The following is an 11,023-nucleotide window of genomic DNA, read 5'->3' as shown; positions in this document are numbered from 1 at the left end:
GCTTTGCTGGTGTAGGACCTTCCTTACCTGGATCTTCTTATAGTGAAGAAATCACAGGGCTACTTTAAAAAAAGATAGAAAGAAGGAAAGAAGCAAAGAAATAAGAAAAGGCACTATGAAATTGTAGGTTGGTATTTATATTACTATTTTGATTAACCCAAATTTGCTGTATGTAGATAACCAATTTTCAGAGAATTAGAATGTAACTGAATATTCTTAACACTGAACTTTGATTGATTTAGAAGGCACTTCAGGGTCTTGCAATGTGGCACAATCATTATAGATTAGAGGTGATGAATGCATAAAGAAGATCTATACTATTCTAACCCAGAATCACAAAATCTCAGAATTGGAAGAGACCCCAGCAGTCATGAAGACCATTCATATTTGATTGAGGATTCCCTTTACAACATTCGTGACAAGTGGTCATTCATTTAAATTCTATAGACATTTATTAGGTCTATCTTAAGGAGCTTGCATTCTACTTTTCACTTGACAGTTTCTAGTGAGACAGAGCATATTATATTCCTAGGGCATCATATTGCACTTTGGGGTAGCTGTGGAGATACAAAAGTAATACACTCCATGCCCTCAAAGAACTTAAATAATGCTAGAGGAAATGAAAATTATGATAGCTGGCATTTTTATAATACTTGCTGGTTTGCAAAGCTCTCTACATATGTTATCTTGCATTATTTAATTTGAACTGAGTTGATATTGATGGAAACAACATCAACTCAGTTCGAATGAACAAATAAACTTAGGATATATATAAAAAAATTACACAGTGATGGGAGAGGGACTGGTAATTGGGGAAGTCCTGAAAAGTCTCTTGAAGGAGGTGGTATTTGAGATGAGTATTCAAGGGAGTTCAGAGGGATCGTGTTGTGGAGATGAGGGGGAAGCATATTCCAGGCAAAGGCACAAATACAGGAGATGGAGTGTCATGCACAGGTAATTGCAAACGGGCCAGTTTGGCAGGAGCTTAAGTGTGAGAGTAGGGAATAATATGTAAACAATAAGCTTGTAAGGATAGGTTGGAAATAGTTTGTGAGGGATGCCAAAATGCCAGTTAAGAGAAATTTGTTGCTTCACTTGAAGGCTGTGGGGAGCCAATGAGGCTTCTTGAGTAAATGAGGGACATGATTAAACCTATACTTAGGAATTCCAGTTTGTCAGCTGTGTGGAGGATGGATTGGAGAGGGAGAGGCCTTGTGCTAGGAGAACAATTGTGAGACTATTGTAATAATCTTTCCCAGTGATTCTCAAGCTTTTTGGTTTGTGATTGCTTGACATTCTTATTATTGAGGACTCCAGTAAGTTTTTATTTATGTGGATTATAGCTATTTGTTTTACCATATTAGAAATTAAAGCTGATAAATGTTTACATTTTAATTCATTAAAATAATAAGAAACCCATAACATGTTAACATGTTTTTATGAAAAACCATTAAATTTTCAAAAAAATTAGAAGAGTGGCATTGTTTCACATTTTTGTGAATCTTTTTAATGTCTAGCTTAATACAAGACAGTTAGATTTTCATATCTGCTTCATTCAAACTATGTTTTGTTTGCAGCATATAAAGAAAATCTGAGCTCCTACAGATAAATAGTTGGAAAAGAGAGGAGTATTTTAATAGCCTGTTTTTGATAGTGGTGGAATCCATGTTATAGGTTTATTATTGTTATTTTAATGAATTAATAAGTAAAATGTAAGTATTTCTCAGTTTTAATGTCTAGTATGGTAAAAATCAACAAAACAAAAGTAAATTAAAAATTAGTTTTATCTTCTCTTCCTTGCCCATTATCATAGTTCCATTCATAATGAGCAGAGACCCTATTTCTTCTTTGATCCCATAAGCCTTCTTTTCCTTGATGTAGCTAAAAACCCTTTTGTGGTCCTTAGCATTCATTGCTCAATTAATTCTGAGCTTTAGTACTCACTAGCTGACATTATTCGTATAGAATCATGCTGCATTTTAATAGTTATTTTCTATTGCCTGCCTTTACTTCATATTCTGTAAGAGTCTAAAAATGTCTAAGTTAGTTGATGTGTTTCCTGTTGAACCACATACGTCTTTTTAGATTGCTCCTCCTTTGCCACCTCATTGGTATTTTTTTCTTTGTGTTCTCAGAATTTAATTCCTGAGATCATCACAGTCTTCTTGGTCTAACTTCCCTAGAGAATTTTAGGCAGTGGTATTCTCCATTTCCAAAGATCCATGGGTGGAAGAGTCAGATTTGGGTCTGACATAAGACAAAAACTTCTTATCATTTAGAGGTCTCCTAAAGTAGAATGAACTGCTCTGGGCGAGATAGGAGACTTCCCTTTGGAGTCTTTAAGCAGAGGCTGAGTGAGCACCTGTCAAATGTGTTGTGGGATTCTGTTTTTGGTATTCGTTGGACTAGATGGCTGCCAAGCTCCTTTCTGTTTCTAAAATTCTGTGATGTAGTCCTAGATTTCTTTCCCAGAGTCCTTTGAAATTTGTTCTCCTAAAATCCATGGTGCATACCAAGACTACATATGGTTTTCTTCTATCTCAAGTTCCAAGATGGAGGAGGTCACTTCGGACCCAAGTTTCTCATCATTTTACTTCGGCTACTAGTTCTTTGTTGGTGATTATCAGGTCCAGAGTGGCAGCTCTGCCCATGGCTCCTTCCACCTTTTTGAAAGATGATGTCTTCATTAAATCCTTGTATCATTGTACAGTATTGTAGGTGGAAGGTGCAATAGATTAAATTGAAGTTTACCAGAATAAATCCTGAAAATTGTTTCTTTTAGCCAGTCATTAAGAACAATTTATTTATGTGTCATTTGCACAGCCAGATAGTAGTTAATGGAAAAAAGATTAAGGGAGTTTTAGTAGTTTACAGGCAAATCTCAGCATGAATCAATATTGTGATGTGGGAGCAAAAAAGCTTATGAGGTCTTAGGAAGTTCTAATAGAGATATAGAGTCCAGAACAAGGGAAGTGATAGTGCCACTGTACTCTGCCCGTAGACCATTCCTGGCATATTGGGTCCAGTTCTGGACACTACATTTTAGGCCAAGAGCATTGACTAGTTGTACAACTGGGAGATATGGAATACAGCAGTCTTTGGAGAACTGAAAATTAATATAACACAGAGGGCAATGGAGAGTACATTGTGTGTGAGCTGACTGTGATGTATAACCAACAAGGGTCTTTGAAGAACAGAAATAAAAGATGTTATCAGGAAAATGTGTGATCAGGAAAATGTGTGATCAAAAAAAAAGAAAGAAGATAGGCTGATCATGTGGACACCTTGAGGGATGACTCGTAGGTAGCTGTTGTAGATGTTGTTGTTCAGTTGTGACTGACTCTTCATGACCTCATTTCGAGTTTTCTTGGCAAAGATAGTGGAATGGTTTGCCATTTCCTTCTCTGGCTCATTTTATAGATGAAGAAATTGAGGTAAACAGGGTTAAGTGACTTGCTCAGGCTCACACAGCTATTAAGTGTCTGAGGCTGGATTTGAACTCAGGTCTTCCTGATTCCAGGTCCAGTGCTCTGTCCACTGTATTACCTAGCTGCCCACAGCAGCCCTAGTGTTCATTAGTATCCTTTTGATGTCAAGAGAAGGTAAGTAATGCTGTCATCATGTTGGATGGATCTCCTTTGGTGAACTTATGGTTGGATATGGACAGGAGTCCACACAGATTGGGCAGGTCAGTGTAGATGAGTTGCTGTCTGCATCATTGGGGGAAGAAACATCCAAGTTGATGAGATCACAGGTTCACTTGAGTATTGACTCCTGGAGTAGCTGGAGAGTGAAGAATTCAAGGAACTGGGAATGTTTAAAGATGAGAAGACTTAAGGGGAACATGACCTAGACATAAGAAATCATGCCATAAGAGCATTGACTTAAAGGAACAGGAGATATTTAACCTATCTCCTTCTCCATTTAACCTGGAGAAGACTAGGTGTGGTGGTATCGAGGGGAAGGGAATAGATATGATAGTTACCTTCTAGTATTTGGAGGACCTTCTTGTGGAAAGGAGATTAAATTTGCTTTTCTTTACTTTCCTGCCAAAGGGTAGGACTACAGACAACAGGTGGAAGTTAGAAAGGCAGATTTCTGTTAAATAGAGGAAAGAACTTCCTACTCTTTCTAAAAGCAGATCATGATATCTTGGGAGATAGTGGGTTCCTCACTGGTAGACATCAGGCAAAGGCTGAAAAACTACTTGTATGAGGCACTAGGTTGGGTATTCCTGTTCAAAGAATTGGCTTGGGCCAGATGAACTCTAATGTGACTTGAACTCTGAGACATCAAGATTTTGCAGTTCAGCATATTTATTTATTTAATAGAAATGGACTATAGTGTTGCCCACACCCTCACTCCCATTAAAGAGCTTTCTGGGTATGTGAATCCTGGATATTGTAACATTACGGGTTTTTTTGACTGCTATGTAACCTCAGGTAAAGGGAAGATATCTGAAAAGTAAATGACAAAGCTCAGGTTTATATAATTGTGTATATCCATGACCTGCCTAATAATGAAAAAACATTGGATACTAAGTCTGTTCAAAGATTGAAAGTCGTAGTTGTAAACAAGTTTAATTGAAGTCTAACAAAGTATAAAGCTATAAACTTCATGGCTGAAAAATATGTCTCTCCAGTGGGGCCTTTTAAATTATATTAGATTTTCTAAACTTCTGTCTCATCTAGAACTTCAGCCTGGAAACAGCTAATTAAAATCCCTTTTGATTTTTTTGTTTTGTTTTGATCTATGTTGAAGAACCTGAAGAATAAGAATACTAAATATATGTTGTTTTTTAGGACGATATTAAAAACATTCCCAGTTAATGCAGAATTGCTTTTAAAGAGGTCCCCTCAAGACCACAGAGTTTCCCTTGGTTTGAACTAATGTACTTTTTTCCACTAATAGAAAAATCTAGGTATATTAAAATTGTTTGGTGCAGAGAAAGAAAACATCCCTCTAGGAGACCGAAGCAACAATTTGCCATCTCAATCCTATGTTAGAACATTATTAAGGAATTCTAGCTTTGAAAGTAGTCTGTATTTTTTGTGTTCAGACCATTTCAGAATTGTTATTCAGAGATTCTTTCTCGTAGGTAAACTAAGTGACGAGGGTGAAGACGCTGAAATTTATGATGATTTGTACTGCCCAGCATGTGACAAATCCTTTAAGACAGAAAAGGCGTAAGTAAATTTCTTTCTTTAAGCAGATAACTTTGTTTTTTATTACTTTTAAAAAATAGGCAGTGATACCAATTATTTGATTAGAAAGAATTATTTTCTATTTTGAGATTCTTTAAAATCATTGCTTGTAACAATGACTTTATAAGAACTCTAGCATAAGAATGTATTTTGGACCAATTGCTGGACAAATTGGACACACAATCAATAGTACTTTCCTCTACTGATCGTGGTTCAATTCTTGTCCTATAAAATAGTAACTATGGTGATAATGGTAGTTGACATCTACATAGGACTTTATGCATTATGTAAAATATAATTTAGTCATCACAGTTGAGCCTGAAAAAGTATTTTGGACAAGTACTATTGTTTCTACAGATGGGGAAACTGAGGCTTAGAGATTAAATGACTTCCCAAGGTCCCATAGGTAGAATTGAGACTCAGACTTGTTTTTTCTGTCTCCAGAGCCAGTGTTCTTCTCTTTTAATATTTTATTCTTCTCTGAATGGTCCTACACATTCTGCCTCATAATTAATTAGCTAATTAACTTACATTTAACAGTTTAAGGTTTGCAGAGTACTTTTTTTTCACAACAACCCACAGATTGAGAGGGAGTGCAAGATTTGAGAAATTGGCTTGCCCATGGTCATAAAACTAATCAGTATTTGAGATGAGAATCAGACCCATATCTCCGGACTTCAGGTCCGGTGCTCTTTCTTACTGATTTAGTCAACTGAGAAATATCAGTGAGATAGTTTTTTTAAGAGATGAACAGGTCAAAATTAATGATTTTTTTATTTCCTCTCCTGGACTTGAGATCTCTCTACTTCCTCATACATATTTCTGCTGCCAGCCCACAAGCATTGCCAACTAAACTTGATGAGGTACAAGGACTTTATCCAAGGAGATCAAAGACAAGTTCTGGAGATGGTAGGAAAAGAAAGGACCAAAAAGAACATTGTTAAGGAAAGAACAGAGGTAGAAACATGGCAAAGATAAAGCTGCCTAAACAAATACATTGAGAAAAAGGAAGAGGGGAAAATCAACAGTGAGAAAAAAGGAAGAAAAAATATATTGGAGAGGTATAAAACACTATTACTGTGAGAGAGAGAGAGAGAGATCAAAACCCAGAAGTCCCTACAATCACAGTTAGCAGCTGCCTCACTTCTCCCTTTAGGCCACAGAAGAGAGGAGCCCTGGGAGGAGGAGGCAGGGAAGTGAGGTAGAGAAGAGAGAAGAAACCTGAGGAGTTGAAGGAGGACTGCTGAGGAAGTTAAGATGCTGAATTACCACCGTATTGGCTATTAGTGCCACTTGGCATTTGCACAGTCTCCTCTTTTTCTATTCTTCAATTATTTCAAATGGCCTTTCCCTTGACCTTTTAGACTATGATCTCCTTGACAGGAACAAATTTCTCTTGTACATGTCTTATATATCCCCAAATACATAGAGCTGTTTTGTTTACAGAGGAGGCGCTCAGTAAATCTTTGTAAATGGAATGATAGGAAGGACAGAGCAGAGACGACATTGCAACATTAAATACAGAGCAGAATAGTGAAGAGAACTAGACAGAAAATAGCAAGAAAGGAGGGGATGACTGGCAGAAAGAGAGGTTTGAGGAATTAAGAAAACAAGGCCGTAGCTGCATCCCTAGTTTTCCAGTATATCAGTGCTTAAGCAATCCTAACTTGGGGCTTTATTTCTCTTTCTAATATCTTCACTGCCACTTTAAAAGAATTATTTAGCATTCATTATGTATAAGAACACTTTACTGGCAATAATAATCATGCCTCATAAATTACATTGCAGTTAATAACACCATCTTGATGTTCTTTCAGCATGAGGAATCATGAAAAATCAAAGAAGCATCGGGAGATGGTTGCCTTGTTAAAACAACAGTTGGAAGAGGAGGAGGAAGATTTTTCAGCACATCAACAGGCAAATGAAAATGGATTGGATGCTAATGCAGAGGAAGAAACAGAAGATACACCAAAGCAAAAGTACTTTTAAGTATACAAAATTGCTATAAATGTTGTTAATATTTAGGGATAATTGTTATTTGTTTGTAGCATTTTCTCAAAGAAGTTATTTTGTAGTACTAATTTAGAGAATTTATTTTCCTCCTCTAATATGAGGAAGGGATATACTCCAAATGAAAGCAGATTTCTACTTGAATTACATTTTTCTTTTTTTTTTTAATTACATTTTTTAAAAAGTATAGTACTCTATGGGTAAGCAAACATTAGAATTGTTGATGCTTAGTTAATTGTAGGCCCTCTGGGAGACTGGCAGTTTAATTTGAATTGCTGAATATTTTAAGTTCCTTAATGTGATTTTTTTTTTTAAGTAAAAATTCTTTCATCCTTTTAAAGTTGGAATATTTTGAAACATTTTGTTCCCAGGGTACAAATATTTTTCTTTGGCTTAGAATTGTTAAATTTTTATATAATTATTTAATATTATTTTTGTCTACTTGTTAGGCTTTCCAAAAAACAGAAGAAAAAGAAACAGAAATCTGTGCCGGTATGTTGAAAGAGAAACTTAGTAACTTTAAACATTAAGTGTCATTATAATCAAACTCAGAATGTTTAGCTGATACAAAATAATATATAAATTTTGAAGAGATTTAAAAAACTTCCATCCTGTATTTTCATTACTGATGAAAAGAGTCAAAGGGCCCAAAGATATTATTGGCTTTTCAAATTTTGAAGAGTTTTTTCCTCTTGCATGTATGAAAGTGTTTAGAATGCTATTCTTGCATTAACTCATAGGCAGAGATCTTTCTTATATCTAATTCTGTGTTGCATATTACATAGAAAATTTTGTAAAGTAGGCATTTGATTAGAAGCCTATAGTGATCCTTGGTCTTCAGAAAATTTTAGTCCCTTTAACTCAGTTTAAGATTTATTTTAGCTCTAAGTCAATATATGACTTAGATATAAAAGGTCACATAATAAATAGAGGAGCAAAGAAGAAGTTATCTTTTGGATCTATAGATAGGGGATGAGATCTTAACCAAACAAGTGATACAGAGGATCACGGAAAAGAAAATGGACAATTTTGAAGACATAAAATTAAAGAGTTTTTGTGCAAATAAAGCCAATGCAGTTAAAATGAAAAAGGAAACATATAGACTGGGAAAAAATTTTTTTTAGAAAATTTGTCTGATAAAGATCTCATTTGTAAGATAGGTAAGGAATTGATTCAAATTTATAAGAACAAAAGCTGTTCTCCAATTGGTAATTGGTCAAAGGATATGAATAGGTGGTTTTCAAAGGAAGAAATTCAAGCTATCAACAACCATATGAAAAGCATGCTCCAAATCACTAATAAATAAAGTAACTCTGAGGTTCTACCTCGCACCCATTATATTGACAAATATGACAAAAAGGAAAAATGACAGATGTTGGAGGAAACAGGCATATTAACACACTGTTGATGATGCTGTGTGTGAATTGGTCCAGACTCAAGACATTCAGCAAAGCAGTTTGGAACTGTGCCCCAAGAGTCACTAAACTGTGTACTCTGTGACCCAGCAATACCACCACTAGTCCTATATCCCAGAGAAATCGAAGAAAGAGGAAAAGCTCCTGAATGCACAGAAATATTTACAGCAGGGTGGTTTGTTTTTTTAGGTTTTTTGTTTTCTAGTTTTGAAGAACTGGAATCAGTTGGGGAATGGTTGAGCAAATTAGGGTATACGAATACATTGGAACATTCTTGTGCTGTAAGGAATTATGAAAGGACAATTTCAGAGAAACCTGGAAAGCCTTACAAAAACTGATGTTTCTGTAAGTGAGGTGAGCAAAACTAGGAGAAAAATTATTACAAGAACAAAAAACAATGTAAAGAAAAACAACTTTGAAAAACTTAAGAACTTTAAGCAATGTAATGATTATCCATGAATTCAGAGGACTGATTATAAATCATGTTACTCGCTGGCTGACAGATAAGTAATATTATTATGACAAATGTGGGGTTTTGTTTTCCTTCACTGTGCATGCCGGTTATAAAGATTTTTTTTTCCTTTTTATTTGGCCAAATGGGAGGTGAAAGAGTTGGGGAGGGGGAATAAGGTTAAAAGAAAATGAGAACCGAAGGGAGGTTAGAAGGACTTACAGACAAGTAAGATAGCTTTGAAAGTTACTTGATGAATTTATTTTATACTTAGAAGGAAGGCAGGCTCCATGTGTAGAGAATCAGATGTTATCTCCTGTTCTATAGTGTATATGGAAATGTGTGTTTTATTTGAAAAAAAAAAAAGATTTATTTAAACTCCACACACCATGGGACCCTGTTCAGTTATTAAGATATTATTTACAAATAAGATCCTGTTGGATTTTATTCAGGAATCACTAGAATAAGCCTCAAATCATTTTTACCACCAGTTTAAGATAATTTTTGATATAGTTAGCCTACCTGATCCTTAGGTAGGGTGGATGCCTTTGAGCCCATAAGAATAAGATGAATTGATGCCTGTATCCATTTTAATAAGGAGGCTAGGGTGATTCAGCGTATTCATAAAAACAGTGGATTTCAATTTATACAACCAAATAAATTTTGTTTAAAAGAAAGGAGGATGCTTTCAGAAGAACTTAGGTCATGAATACAGAGGCTAACTTTTCAGTAGGAATCTTGGGTTTATCTTATTTGTTCAAGAGATTATGTTAGTTGCTTGTTCTTTAGTCATCTTTTCCAGGAAAGATAGAGTGCCATATTCTTTATGATTAGAGTTTTCACTTGAGCTATTTGTTTTTCATAGTAAAGCCTCGCAGAAAGTTGGTAATAGATCTTCTTTGGAAATAGACACATTATTTTTATAGTTTAACATGTTTAACTTTATTGAGCTTGTTTCCTTATCAGTAAAATGGTGTAGTAGAATCTGTCCTACCTATTTTGCTGAGTCATTTATTTAAAAAAAAATTCTGAACGTAACCACCAAATAAAATGAGCATTTCCATGTACTAGAACCAGAAAAAGGATATTGTACATGAAACCATAAATTTCTGTTTCTTACATCTTGCTTTTCTTTTCACCTTAAAAAAAGAAAAAAATAAAACTTTGTAATGAATGTATATAGTCAAGCAAAGCAAATTCCCACATTGGCCATGCCCAGAAATGTATATGTCATTCTGTACCATGAATCCATCATCTCTCTGTCAGGAAGTGGGTAGAGTGTTTCCTTGTTATTTTTCTTGTCCTCTGGAATCATTGGTCACTGCATTGATCAGAATTACTAAGTCTTTCAAAGTTTTTTCTTTACAGTGTTATTGAATAAATTATTTCATAGGTTTTATTCTCTTCACTATCTTAGATATCCTTGGGATTATAGATCTAGTTATGGTATTGCTGGGTCAAAGAGTGAGCAATTTAGTAACTTCTTGGGCATGGTTCCAAATAACTTCTGGACCATTTCAGAGTTCTCCCAGCAGTACATTAGTGAGCTCATTTTCCTGTAGCCCCTCATCATTTTCTTTTCCCTTGCAGGGTGTTTTTTTTTTTTCTTAGAGGTTGAATCAGATAATGTGTAAGAAGTTGCTATTATGGACAAAAATTTTTTTTGGACCAAATCTGTGATTTTATTAATGTAGGGGACACCATCTGCCAATACAGATCAGTTGCTTCTTGGCAATTTAAAGTCTTAAGAGTGTTGCCTGGAGATAGAGAACATTATGAAATGCAAAATGGAAAATTTTGATTACATTAAATTGAAAAGTTTTTGCACAAAGTCAATGTAACCAAGATTAGGAGGGAAGCACAAAACTGGGAAAGAATTTTAACAACCAGTGTCTCTGATAAAGGCCTCATTTCTAAAATATGTAGAGAACTGAGTCAAATTT

The 11,023-nt window shown here is 35.1% G+C and overlaps 1 protein-coding gene across 1 annotated transcript in view; it reads left to right on the top strand.

The window, feature by feature from the left end:
- The window catches only part of DNAJC21 (DnaJ heat shock protein family (Hsp40) member C21), a 32,832-nt gene that overhangs the window by 14,495 nt on the left and 7,314 nt on the right, over window positions 1–11,023 (top strand). The window contains exons 7-9 of the mRNA XM_027846262.1: window positions 5,099–5,186; window positions 7,022–7,183; window positions 7,664–7,706. Of these exons, the coding sequence (XP_027702063.1) occupies window positions 5,099–5,186; window positions 7,022–7,183; window positions 7,664–7,706 (293 nt within the window). The remainder of the gene's footprint in view (window positions 1–5,098; window positions 5,187–7,021; window positions 7,184–7,663; window positions 7,707–11,023) is intronic.

The sequence above is a fragment of the Vombatus ursinus genome, unplaced genomic scaffold (genome assembly GCF_900497805.2).
Source record: "Vombatus ursinus unplaced genomic scaffold, bare-nosed wombat genome assembly UNPS02015106.1, whole genome shotgun sequence".
Classification (NCBI taxonomy): domain Eukaryota; kingdom Metazoa; phylum Chordata; class Mammalia; order Diprotodontia; family Vombatidae; genus Vombatus; species Vombatus ursinus.
The sequence above is the reverse complement of the archived record's forward strand: the minus strand, read 5'-3'. Positions and strand labels throughout refer to the sequence as shown.